At 38.7% G+C, this 14,637-nt stretch overlaps 1 protein-coding gene across 1 annotated transcript; it reads left to right on the top strand.

Moving 5' to 3' along the window:
• The first annotated feature begins 962 nt into the window (after positions 1–962).
• On the top strand, positions 963–1,904 carry LOC129655975 (olfactory receptor 10K1-like). Its single transcript, XM_055586775.1, has one exon. It carries the CDS (start codon positions 963–965, stop codon positions 1,902–1,904), a length of 942 nt encoding a protein of 313 aa, XP_055442750.1.
• Positions 1,905–14,637: the final 12,733 nt, after the last annotated feature.

Below are 14,637 nucleotides of genomic sequence, written 5' to 3'. Positions count from 1 at the left end.
CAAAAGGAATCCTATTGACATACCAATAGATAAAAGATATAACCTATGATTTATGTCAGGGGTTGAAATTTGAGAAACTGCTCAATTTTCCCATTCTCTCTCACACTCTGTAACAAGTTCTTGGCCATTTTTGCAACATTCTATTTTTCTGTGTTTCTTTGAGGCACCTATAATGGGCTTTCAAGGTGGCACTGGTGGTAAAGGAACCCGCCTGCCAGTGCAGGAGATATAAGAGATATGGGTTCGATCCCTGGGTTGAGAGGATTCCCTGGAGAAGGGCATGGCAACCCACTCAAGTATTCTTGCCTGAAGAATCCCATGGACAGAGAAGCCTAGGGTCTGCAGTCCATAGGGTCTCAAAGAGTTGGACATGACTGAAGTGAATTAGGACAATCATGCATGTAATAGGAAAAGTGGAGTGTTGCAAAATGCCACAGTTAATGAGTCTCTCTATTTTTTAAACCAACTTAGTGACTCTCGTTTTCCTGAAAAAGAATATTTGCTTAAACTAATGTTATCTGTTCCATCCTTGGCTCATGCTGTCTGAACACTACTCATTCTTTATTCCATACTCTGATCAAGTTCAGATAGCTGAAGTTAACTATCCATATTTTTCGCTTTTGGAGAGTTGGCTTCCTTGGGCTTGTAGTGAGCAAAAAAACCACAATAATTTGTAATTAAGACACACAGGAAAAAATATCAGGTAATTCCTATTCCTTCCTTTAAGAGATAACATGTTTATAGTCTTGGGAAAAGTCTGCTCATACATTGTCAATTATTCTGTTCCATATTTAGCCTTAATTTTTATTTTGGCAGACTATTTTGGAAGGAATGAATGAGTTCCATCAAACATCTGGAGATGCCTGCCACCTGCAGACTTTGTGCTGAGTTCCCCATGCCTTTCTCCATCCCTGGATCCTGGCCTGTGGCTCTGGCTCTGGCTTTCCTGTATAGCAGTGACCATGGAGTGGGCCAATGAGACCTTAGTGACAGAGTTTGTCTTCCTCGGCTTCTCATCTCTGGGTGGGCTGCAGCAGCTGCTATTTGCTGTTTTCCTGCTTGTGTACTTGTTCATGCTGGGCACCAACGCCATCATTGTTTCTACCATTGTGCTGGACAGAGCCCTCCACACCCCCATGTACTTCTTCCTTGGTGTCCTCTCCTGCTCTGAGACTTGTTACACCTTCGTCATTGTACCCAAGATGCTGGTTGACCTGCTGGCCCAGAAGAAGTTCATCTCCTTCCTGGGCTGTGCCATCCAGATGTTTTCCTTCCTCTTTCTAGGTTGCTCTCACTCCTTTCTGCTGGCAGCCATGGGTTATGATCGCTACGTGGCCATCTGTGACCCTCTGCGCTACACAGTGCTCATGGGACATGGGGTGTGTGTGGGACTAGTGGCTGCTGCCTGTGCCTGTGGCTTTACTGTCACACAGATCATCACATCCTTGGTATTTCACCTGCCCTTTCACTCCTCCAACCAACTACACCACTTCTTCTGTGACATCTTTCCTGTCCTCAAGCTGGCATCTCATTACTCTTACCTCAGTCAGTTGGTCGTATTTGTGCTTGGTGTGTTTGTCTTGATTATTCCCCTGTTACTTATCCTGGTCTCCTACATCCGCATCATCTCTGCTATTCTAAAAATCCCATCCTCTGTTGGAAGATACAAAACCTTCTCTACATGTGCCTCTCATCTCATTGTGATAACTGTTCATTATGGTTGTGCTTCTTTCATTTACTTAAGGCCCAAATCCAATTACTCTTCAAGTCAAGACACCCTAATATCTGTGTCTTATACCATCCTCACACCATTGTTCAATCCAATGATTTACAGCCTGAGAAATAAGGAATTCAAATCAGCTCTTCAAAGAACAATGACCCAAACTTCATGTCTTATTAATTAAAGAGCCAAGTTTTCACTATTGAGTTAATTGTATGCCTTTTATGTGACAGATAATATGTGCACTTTCACAGAGTTTCTCAACTGAGTGTAGAACACACTACCATAAGAATATTTTGCATATTAGAAGAATGAAGCTCAGAGAAGTTAAGATGTTTTGACTTTCTACCATCAGTGATACTCTAAGAGGTCTGTGCAGATGAGGGAAAGAATCACTCAGTTAAAGAACAAATTTCATTATATTTCACTGCTATAAAGTTTGATTACTCAAAAACATATACATCAACAGAGATGAGTAAAGATAAATTCAAATTGTGAAATAGAATAAAGGAAACCTCACTTTAAAAAAATTGTTTTTTGACTTCACTATACATGTTGGAGGATCTTAATTCCCCAACTGGGGATTGAACACAGGCCCTCGACAGTGAAAGAATGGAGTCCTAACCACTGGACTGCTAGGGAATTCTGAAGAAACCTCATTTTCAAATTTAAGTATAGTTGATTTACAATGTTGTGTTAATTTAAAGTGTATACCAAATTGATTCATATATATGTATTTATATATGCACTGTGTTGTGCTTAGTCACTTAGTTGTGTTTGATTCTTTGGTGCCCCATGGAATGAAGCCCACCAGACTCCTCTCTCCTTGGTGATTCTCCAGGCAAGAATACTACAGTGGGTTTCCATGCCCTCCTCCAGGAGGAAGATCCCCTGGAGAAGGGAATGGCCACCCACTCCAGTATGCTTTCCTGGAGAATCCCATGAAGGAAGGAGTCTGGCAGGCTATAGTTTATGGGGTCTCAAAGATTCAGACACAACTGTGCGACTAAGCACGACTAAGCGATTAAGCACAAACACGCACACATTTTTTTTATATTCTTTTACTACATATATTATTACAAAATATTGATAATTCTCTGTTCTATCCAGTAGGTCCTTGTTGGTTATTTATTTTATATACAGACCTGTGTAAATGTTAATTCCAACATCCTAATATCGATCCCCTATCTTTTTTGGTAACCTTAAGTTTGTTTTCTGTATCTGAGTCTGTTTCTGTTCTGTAAGTAAGTTCATTTGGGTCATTTTTTTTTTTTTAATTTTAGATTCCACATACAAGTGATCTCATATGATATTTGTCTTTGACTTACTTCACTTAGTACAATAATCTCTAGGTCCATCCATTTTTCTGAAAATAACATTGTTTCATTCTTTTTTATAATTAAGTAGTATTACATTATATATATTTTTTATACCACATACTCTATACACATTTATTAAATGGATATTTATGCTGCTTCCAAGTCTTAGCTATTATAAATAGTGCTGCTATGAACATTGGGATGGATGTATCTTTTTATATTTTGGTTTTCTTTGGATGTATACCCAGAGGTAGAATTGTAGGATCATTTTGTAACTCTAGTTTTTTAAGAAACCTCCATACTGTTCTCCATAGTAATGTACCAATTCATATTCCCATAAACAGTGTAGGAGGGAAATCTCAACTAAAATGGAGCTGGAGGCCTGAAGTGAGAGTCCTCATACATTGCATGCTTATCAATTACAGACGCCTATAGAAAAGCATCAACTACAGACCCCATCAGGAAGAGTTCTCTTTGTCCAGCAATAAATCCAGCAAATGGGTAGTCCTGCACCTTTCTAAAACTCTCTTTTTCTTTCAGTGTCAGTCAGTTCAGTCACTCAGTCATGTCCGACTCTTTGCAACCCAATGGACTGCAGCACACCAGACTTCCCTGTCTATCACCAACTGCTGGATCTTGCTCAAACTCATGTTCATCGAGTTGGTGATGCCATCTCATCCTCTGTGGTCCCCTTCTCCTCCCCCTTCAATCTTTCCCAGCATCAGGATCTTTTCTAATGAGTCAGTTCTTCTCATCAGGTGGCAAAACTATTGGAGTTTCAGCTTCAACATCAGTCCTTCTAGTGAATACTCAGGACTAGTTTTATTTAGGATTGAATGGCTGGATCTCCTTAAAGTCCAAGGGACTCCCAAGAGTCTTCTCCAACATCACAGTTCAAGAGCATCAATTCTTTGGTGCTCAGTTTTCTTTATGGTCCAACTCTCACATCCGTACAAGACTACTGGAAAAACCATAGCTTTTACTAGATGGACCTTCAGTGTAATTTCATTCAAAACAACCCCTTCCAACTTCCACTTTTTTGTCAACAAAGTAATGCTTCTCTCATTTCTTTCTTAGATTTGCCTATAGTTTTTGCTATAGCATGTTTATCCCAAATTGCAGTTCTCTGCTATTCTCAGATAAATCCATTATGCCAGTAGAATAATTGGCTGTTTTATTTTTTAGGACAACACTGTCTAGTTCCATGGAAAAATAGAAGATAATCTGGTTGTCTCCCCTTACCTCTCCTCCTAACAACTTTTTCCTTCATGAAGACAACACTCTGTAGCTGTCCTTGGTGGCCCTTCTCAGTTTCTGATCCACTCACCTCAACCTATGCATTGAAATGTCAAATCTTTCCTTGGGATTTTTTGTTCCTCCTTTGTTTGAGGTTAAAACCTCATTATGGAGTCCCCTTCCTATTTGCATGCAATTATTCCCTGTACTCTCCTCTCTTTACCCACATGCTCCTTCCTGCACATCATACCTATTGATTATCCTCCAGGAAGTGACTAACATTGCATACTTGGTGAAATATCTCAGGTAATCTAAGCAAAGGTTTTGAGACAATAAAATAAGTTGGAGAGCTAGTCTTCCCTAATGACCAGAAAATTTGTGGAAATACCCTCGATGAGTTCCCTTGCCCTATGGAATAAAACTAAGAAGCCTCTGTTAGCAAGAATTTATCACCTAGTTTCTGCCTACCACTCTGACATTTTTTCTAAGATTATTGCTATTCATTTCTCATATGTACCTAGTTAAGCCCTCTGAAGCTAATCAACTATTTGCTGGTGCTTCAAGTGTCATTCTGTATTTTCCTATTTTTCTTCATGGATTCTTTCTTCTCTGTGAAATAGCTTCTCTCCTCTATATAAATTGCATATTTCAAGATATTCTGAGCTATTCCTTCACTTTCTTTTTTTTTTTTTGTCTTTTTAATTTTTAAAATTTTATTTATTTTAATTGGAGGATAATTACAATATTGTGTAGGTTGCTGTCATACATCAACATGAATCAGCCATAGGTATACAAATGTCACCTCCCTCTCGAACCTTCCTCCCACCTCCCTCCCCATTACACCCCTCTAGGTTGTCATAGCACTGGGTTTGAGCCACCTGTGTCATACAGCAAATTTACACTGGTATCTATTTTATATATGGTTATATATGTTTCAATATTACTTTCTCAATTCACCCCACCCTCTCCTTCCCTTACTGTGCCCACAAATCTGTTCTATATGTCTGTGTTTCCATTGCTGTCCTGCACATAAGTTCATCAGTACTGTCTTTCTAGATTCCATATATATGCATTAATATATGATACTTATCTTTCTGACTGACTTCATTTTGTATAATAGGCTCTAGGTTCATCCACTTCATTAGAACAGACTCAAATGTGTTCCTTTTTATGACTAAGTAATAACCCATTGTATATATATATACCATAGGTTCTTTATCCATTCATCTGTCAATGGACATCAACGTTGCTTCCATGTCCTGGCTGTTGTAAATAGTGCTGCAATGAACATTGGGGTACATGTGCTGTTTTCAATGTTGATTTCTTCAGGGTGCATGCCCAGTAGTGGAACTGTTGGGTCATATGGGGCTTCCTTTGTGGCTTAGCTCATAAAGAATTTGCCTGCAATGTGGGAGACCTGGGTTCAATCCTTGGGTTGGGAAGATTCCCTGAAGAAGGGAAAGGCTACCCATTCCAGTACTCTGGCCTGGAGAATTCCATGGACTGTATAATCCATGGGGTCACAATGAGTCGGACACGACTGAGCAACTTTCGCTTTCACTTTTCACTTTTTGGTTTTATTCCTAGTGTTTTAAGGAATCTCCATACTGTCTTCCATAGTGGCTGTATCAATTTACATTCCTGCCAACAGTGCAAGAGGGTTCCCTTTTCTCCACACCCTCTTCAGCATTTATTGCTTGTAGATTTTTTTTTCATCTTTTTAAAAATTTTTTTGTTAAAAGTGTTTCTTCCTCTTCTGAATTCTTTTATTCGTTGTTTTTTTTTTTTTTTTTTTTTTTTTAAATTTCTTTTTTTTCCTTACAAACCCTTGTGTCGAGGGCTGACTTTCAATAGATTGCAGTGAGGAAGCTGCTCTGCTGTGTACAAAACCCGACCCAAAAGCAGGCCCTACATGAATGGTTTAGCACCAGGCATGCAGTGTGTGACCGGCAAGGGGGTGGCTGAATTTCCCGCCGCCAGTGAGTGGGGGGAGGGGAGGGGAGGCGACTCTCCAGGGCCAACCAATGCTCCTGTGGCACTGTAGATTTTTTGATGATGGCCATTCTGACCAGTGTGAAGTGATATCTCATTGTAGTTTTGATTTGTGTTTCTCTAATAATGAGCAATGTTGAGCATCTTTTCATGCATTTATTAGCTATATGTATGTCTTCTTTGGAGGCGTATCGGTTTAGGTCTTCTGCCCACTTTTTGATTGGATTGTTTGTTTTTCTGATACTGAGCTGCATGAGCTGCTTGTGTATTTTAGAGATTAATCCTTTGTCAGTTGTTTCACTTGCTATTATTTTCTTCCATTCTTAGGGTTGTCTTTTCACCTTGTTTATACTTTGCTCTGCTGTGCAGAATTGATTAAGTTTAATTATGTCCAATTTATTTATTTTTGTTTTTATTTTCATTACTCTAGAAGATGAGTCAAAGGATCTTGCTGTGATTTATGTCGGAGAGTATTCTGCCTATGTTTTCCTCTAAGAGCTTTATAGTTTCTGGTCTTACATTTAAGACTTTAATCCATTTTGAATTTATTTTTGTGTATGGCATTAGGAAATGTTCTAATTGTATTTTTTTACATGTAGCTGCCCAGTTTTTTCAGCACCACTTATTGAAGAGACGGTCTTTTCTCTATTGTATACTCTTGCCTCCCTTGTCAAAGATAAGGGGCCCATAGGTGCATGGGTTTATCTCTGGGCTTTCTATCTTATTTAACTGATCTATATGTCATTTTTTTGTGCCAGTATCATACTGCCTTGATGACTGTAGCTTTGTAATATAGTCTAGAGTCAGGAAGGTTGATTCTTTCATCTCTATTTCTCTTTCTTAAGATTGCTTTAGCTATTCAGGATCTGTTGTGGTTCCATACAAATTATAACATTTTTGTTCTAGTTCTGTGAAGCATACCATTTGTAGTTTGATAGGGATTGCATTGAATCTGTAAATTTCTTTAAGTAGTAATCATTTTCACAATATTGATTATTTCAGTCCAAGAACATGGCATATCTCTCCATCCGTTTGTGTCATCTTTGATTTCTTTGATTAGTATCTTATAATCTGCATACAGGTCTTTTGTCTCTTTAGGTAGCTTTATTCCTAGGTTTATTCTTTATTTTATTCTTTTTGTTGCAATGGTTAATGGGATTGTTTCATTCATTCCTCTGAGATTTCATGGTTAGTGTATAAGAATGTAAGTGATTTCTGTTTATTAGTTTTATATCCTGTGACTTTTCTATAACACGGATTCAGTTCAGTTCAGTCCAGTCACTCAGTCATGTCTGACACTTTGCGACTCCATGAACTGCAGCATGCCAGGCCTCTTTGTCCATCATCAGCTCCCAGAGTTTATCCAAACTCATGTTCATTGAGTCGGTGACACCATCCAACCATCTCATCCTCTGTCGTCCCCTTCTCTTCATGCCCCCAATCTTTCAGTCTTTTCAAATGAGTCAGGTCTTTGATTCAGGTGGCCAAAGTATTGGAGTTTCAGCTTTAACATCAGTCCTTCCAATGAATACCCAGGACTGATCTCCTTTAGGATGGACTGGTTGGATCTCCTTGCAGTCCAAGGGACTCTCAAGAGTCTTCTCAAGCACCACAGTTCAAAGCACCAATTCTTCTATACTAAGCTTTCTTTATAGTCCAACTCTCACATCCATACATAAATACTGGTAAAACCATAGCCTTGATTAGATGGACGTTTGTTGACAAAGTAATGTCTCTGCTTTTTAATATACTGTCTAGGTTGGTCATAACTTTCCTTCCAAGGAGTAAGCATCTTTTAATTTCATGGCTGCAATCACGATCTGCAGTGATTTAAGATCCCCAAAAAATAAAGTCAGCCACTGTTTCCACTGTTTCCCCATCTATTTTCCATGAAGTGATGGGACTGAGTGCCATGATCTTAGTTTTCTCAATGTTGAGTTTTAAGCCAACTTTTTCACTCTCCTCTTTCACTTTCATCAAGAAGCTCTTTAGTTCCTCTTCACTTTCTGCCATAAGGGCGGTGTCATCTGCACATCTGAGGTTATTGATATTTCTCCTGGCAATCTTGATTCCAGCCTGTGCTTCATTTAGCCTAGCAATTCTCATGATGTACTCTGCATATAAGTTAAATAAGCAGGGTGACAACAAACAGTCTTGACGTACTCCTTTTCCTATTTGGAAGCAGTCTGTTGTTCCATGTCCAGCTCTAGCTGTTCTTTCTTGACCTGCATACAGATTTCTCAAGAGGCCGGTCAGGTGGTCTGGTATTCCCATCTCTTTCAGAATTTTCCAGTTTATTGTGATCCACACAGTCAAAGGCTTTGACATAGTCACTAAAGCAGAAATAGATGAGTTTGGAACTCTCTTGTTTTTTCGATGATCCAGCAGATGTTGGCAATTTGATCTCCAGTTCCTCTGCCTTTTCTAAAACCATTTTGAACATCTGGAAGTTCACAGTTCACGTATTGCTGAAGCCTGGCTTGGAGAATTTTGAGCATTACTTTACTAGCGTGTGAGATGAGTGCAATTGTGTGGTAGTTTGAGCATTCTTTGGCACTGCCTTTCTTGGGATTGGAGTGAAAACTGACATTTTCCAGTCCTGTGGCCACTGCTGACTTTTTTCCAATTTGCTGGCATATTGAGTGCAGCACTTTCACAGCATCATCTTTTAGGATTTGAAATAGCTCACCTGGAATTCCATCACCTCCACTAGCTTTGTTCATAGTGATGCTTCCTAAGGCCCATTTGACTTCAAATTCCAGGATGTCTGGCTCTAGGTGAGTGATCACACCATCATGATTATCTGGGTCGTGAAGATCTTTTTTGTACAGTTCTTCTGTGTGTTCTTGCCACCTCTTCTCAATATCTTCTGCTTCTGTTAGGTCCCTACCATTTCTGTCCTTTATTGAGCCCATCTTTGCATGAAATGTTCCCTTGGTATCTCCAATTTTCTTGAAGAGATCTCTAGTCTTTCCCATTCTATTGTTTTACTCTTATTTCTTTGCATTGATCACTGAGGAAGGCTTTCTTTGGAACTCTGCATTAAAATGGGTATATCTTTCCTTTTCTCCTTTTCTTTTTGCTTCTTTTCTTTTCACAGCCATTTGTAAGGCCTTGCCAGACAGTCATTTTGCTTTTTTGCATTTCTTTTCCATAGGGATGGTCTTGATCCCTGTCTCCTCTACATTGTCATGAACCTCCATCCACATTTTCTCAGGCATTCTGTTTATAAGAACTAGTCCCTTATATCTATTTCTCACTTCCACTGTATAATCATAAAGGATTAGATTTAGGTCATACCTGAATGGTCTAGTGGTTTTCCCCACTTTCTTCAACTTAAGTTTGAATTTGGCAAGAAGGAGTTCATAATCTGAGCCACAGTCAGCTCCTGGTCTTGTTTTTTTCTGATTGTATAGAGCTTCTCCATCTTTGTCTGCAAATAATATAATCAATCTGATTTTGCTGATGTCCATCTGGTTATGTCCATGTGTAGAGTCTTCTCTTTTGTTGTTGGAAGAGGGCGTTTGCTATCACCAATGTGTTCTCTTAGCAAAACTCTATTAGCCTTTGCCCTGCTTCATTCTGTTTTCCAAGGCCAAATTTGCCTGTTATTCCAGGTATTTCTTGACTTTCTACTTTTGCATTGCAGTCCGCTATAATGTAAAAGGCATCTTTTTGGGGTCTTAGTTCTAAAAGGTCTTATAGGTCTTCATAAAACCATTCAACTTCAGCTTCTTGAATGTTACTGGTCGGGGCATAGACTTGGATTACTGTGATATTAAGTGGTTTGCCTTGGAAATGAACAGAGATCATTCTGTCGTTTTTGAGATTGCATACAAGTACTGCATTTTGGAAACAGTGGAAACAGTTATCAAACTTTATTTTTTTGGGCCTCAAAATCACTGCTGATGGTGACTGCAGCCATGAAGTTAAAAGACGCTTACTCCTTGAAAGAAAAGTTATGACCAACCTAAATAGCATATTCAAAAGCAGGGACATTACTTTGCCAACAAAGGTCCATCTAGTAAAGGCTATGGTTTGTCCAGTGGTCATGTATGGATGTGAGAGTTGGACTGTGAAGAAAGCTGAGTGCCGAAGAATTGATGGTTTTGAACTGTGGTGTTGGAGAAGACTCTGAGAGTCCCTTGGACTGCAAGGAGATCCAACCAGTCCATTCTGAAGGAGATCAGCCCTGGGATTTCTTTGGAAGGAATGATGCTAAAGCTGAAACTCCAGTACTTTGACCACCTTATGCGAAGAGTTGACTCATTGGGAAAGACTTTGATGCTGGGAGGGATTGGGGGCAGGAGGAGAAGGGGACGACAGAGGATGAGATGGCTGGATGGCATCACTGACTCGATGGACGTGAGTCTGGGTGAACTCCGGGAGTTGGTGATGGACAGGGAGGCCTGGCCTGCTGCGATTCATGGGGTCGCAAAGAGTTGGACACGGCTGAGCGACTGAACTGAACTGAACTGTATTTTGGACACTTTTGTTGACCTTGATGGCTACTCCATTTCTTCTAAGGGATTCCTGCCCGCAGTAGTAGATATAATGGTCATCTGAGTTATATTCACCCATTCCAGTCCATTTTAGTTCGTTGATTCCTAGAATGTCGACGTTCAGTCTTGCCATCTCCTGTTTGACCACTTCCAATTTGCTCATGGCATCTGGTCCCATCACTTCATGGGAAATAAGTGGGGAAAGAGTGTCAGACTTTATTTTTTGGGGCTCCAAAATCACTGCAGATGGTGACTGCAGCCATGAAATTAAAAGACACTTACTCCTTGGAAGGAAAGTTATGACCAACCTAGATAGCATATTCAAAAGCAGAGACGTTACTTTGCCAAAAAAGGTCCAGCTAGTCAAGGCTATGGTTTTTCCTGTGGTCATGTATGGATGTGAGAGTTGGACTGTAAAGAAGGCTGAGCACCAAAGAATTGATGCTTTTAAACTGTGGTGTTGTAGAAGACTCTTGAAAGTCCCTTTCAACTGTAAGGAGATCCAACCAGTCCATTCTAAAGGAGATCAGCCCTGGGATTTCTTTGGAAGGAATGATGCTAAATGAAACTCCAGTACTTTGGCCACCTCATGCAAAGAGTTGATTCACTGGAAAAGACCCTGATGCTGGGAGGGATTGGGGGCAGGAGAAGAAGGGGACGACAGAGGATGAGATGGCTGGATGGCATCACTGACTCGATGGACGTGAGTCTGAGTGAACTCCGGGAGTTGGTGATGGACAGGGAGGCCTGGCGTGCTGCGATTCATGGGGTAGCAAAGAGTCGGACACAGCTGAGCATCTGAACTGAACTGAGTTCACCTTGTTTCATGGACCTAACATTCCAGGTTCCTATGCAATATTGCTCTTTACAGCATCGGACCTTGCTTCTATCACCAGTCACATCCACAAGTGGGTATTGGTGTTGGTTTGGCTCCATCCCTTCATTCTTTCTGGAGTTATTTCTCCATTGATCTCCAGTAGCATATTGGGCACCTACCTGGGGAGTTCCTCTTTCAGTGTCCTATCTTTTTGCCTTTTCATAATGTTCATGGGGTTCTCAAGGCAAGAATGCTGAAGTGGTTTGCCATTCCCTTCTCCAGAGGACCACATTCTGTCAGGCCTCTCCACCGTGACCCGTCTGTCTTGAGTGGCCCCACACGGCATGGCTTAATTTCATTTTCTGTTTAGCTGTACCAATTTTCTGGTGCCATCTTTGGGGTTTTCTATGTATAGTATTGTGCCATCGAAACAATGTGAATTTTACTTCTTACTTTCCAATCTGGATTCCTTTTATTTCTTTTCTTCTCTGATTGCTGTGGCTGGGACTTCCAAAACTTTGTTGATTAATAATAATGGCAAGAGTGAGCATCCTTGTCTTGTTCCAAATCTTAGAGGATATGCTTTCAGTTTTTTGCCATTGAGAATAATTGCTGTGGGCTTGTCAGATATGGCCTTAATTATGCTGAGGTATGATCAACTATACATACTCATGCTGCTTCTGCTAAGGTGCTTCTCTCGTGTCTGACTCTGTGCGACCCCATAGATGGCAGCCCACCAGGCTCCCTCATCCCTGGGATTCTCCAGGCAAGAACACTGGAGTGGGTTGCCATTTCCTTCTCCAATAATATCAAAGATATATTTCTCAGAGACAAATGTTTGTTATCACATTGAATAAAAAAAGGAATTTAAAAGGTTCCTTTTTTTTTCTGCGTATTAAAACTTTAGGGGAGGTTTAGATATGCAGTAAATACAGTAAATGTGATCTAACATAATTTTACATAATGGAATTTTACATGGCTAAAATACATTCTTATCTCCCTCTTTGTTAAGTTTTTATTTATTTTTGCTAGAAAATGGAAAGTATTGTGGAGTTGTTTTTTTTTGCTTCTTTGCTACAGAAAACACACACACACACACACACACACACACACACACACAAACACATTATTGCAAGTTCCTGACCCCAATTTGTATTGATTTTCATTCTCCCATGACGTGTATGCAATGCTTTTTCTAAATGCAGTTTAGTTATCAGAATTTAATTATTCTACTATAGAATTTAATTACTCTACCATGTTTTGTTCTAGGTATGGGGGATCCCACACGAATTTATAAGCAGAGATTTTAATAGGTAGTGGATGTGAAAAAGAAAGGTGGTAGGGACAATTTTGGTCACTTCACAAAGTAGTTATTCTGTATGTACAGAGAAGCAGATAAGATAATGAGCCATGGTCTCATCAGTTTGAAGCCATTGATAAGTTAGTTTCTTATCTTTCTTGAATGTCTATATTGTAGCTGTCCAAAGAGGGAAACAAGTGAAATAAATAGGTATAATTTGCCATCTAACAAAATCCATCTCTACTGAATTTGGTAGAACCTCTCTTCCACTTCTCCACTTTGGTAAATAATCTTCTTTTTTGGTATATATTTATGGTTGGATGACACCACAAACTCAATGGACATGAGTTTGAGCAAACTCTGGGAGACAGTGAAGGACAAGGAAGCCTGGCATGCTACAGTCCATGAGGTCGCAAAGAATTGGCCACAACTTAGTGGCTGAAGAACATGGCTGTATCAAAAGTGAGAGTTGAATATAGAATAGGGCATTACTAGTATGGCAAACTCTAAGCCATCAGATTGAAAATGGAAATAGTTAATAATTATTTTTACCAAAATAAAATAAAGATCTAATGTGTTTCAGAAACACTTAAAGATACTAGAGGACTAAAATAATGAATATTAAATGGATCCTCTTGCCCCCAAGTCCTCTAGTTAGTTATTAAAATAGACATGTATAGAAAAAAAAATCAGCATGATTTCTATGAATTTCCTCTATAATAATTAAAAAATAGCTTAATATATCAAATATTCATGCATTTTGATTGTTAAAGTTGAAAAATTGTCTAATTACAACCACAGTCCAGTTTTAGGGCATTTTTAATCATTGCCAGAAGACATTTCTTATCTGTTTCCAGTCAAATTATGTTCTGTCCCTAGCCTATGGTCTAATCTGCTTTCTGCCTGTATAGAGTTTCCTATTCTGGAAAATTCATATAAATGAAGTTTACAGTGTAGCCTTATGCACTTGGCTACTTTAACTTAGCATAATGGCTTTGAAGACAGCAATATCTATACTTTTGTTGATATCTACTATATCCTTTACTTTTAACCTTCTTGATGAATGCTTTTATTTTTATACCTCTGCTATTGTTTTGGTGCATGGGATATATATGAAATACCAAAAGATTTATTTAGAATAAAAAAAGAGATCCTATAAGAAAATTGAGTCAATATTTCTAGAAATATAATGAAATGCTTATTTGTAATGTATACAGTGAAGTATTTGGATTCAGCACTAATGAATCATTACAGGTCACTTATATATAAAACAAATAATGATATTGCATCCTAAAATAGCTACATTAGTAGAATTAAAATAATATGCATGCTAAAATATATAAATGAAAATACTTCACCAGGAGTAAATTGGAAGACACCAATAATAAAAATTAAATAAATTCTAATAATAGAACTTACATTAATCACATTCTCTCACTAACATAAATACTACATAAATTAAAGAAGTTATTTAAATATCAACAAGGGAGTATCTATAATAAATAAGCATTCCATTCCCCCCAAAAATTTGAATAATAAAAAAGGAAAAAAAAAACACAAGAGAACAAAAAATGGAGATAGTCAATATTGTCCTTATAGAGAAATGTAGTCAGTAAAATGACAATTATGCTACTACTAGTAATAATAAAATAACATGCAAAGACTTAATCTAAAAATTAAAAAATTGAGGGATAGAAATAAGAATAGAGATAGTAATTTAAAAATGTGGGAGCCTTATTGATGATTTTATA

Source organism: Bubalus kerabau, chromosome 6 (assembly GCF_029407905.1).
Source record: "Bubalus kerabau isolate K-KA32 ecotype Philippines breed swamp buffalo chromosome 6, PCC_UOA_SB_1v2, whole genome shotgun sequence".
Lineage (NCBI taxonomy): Eukaryota > Metazoa > Chordata > Mammalia > Artiodactyla > Bovidae > Bubalus > Bubalus kerabau.
This window is presented reverse-complemented; position numbering and strand designations above follow the sequence as displayed.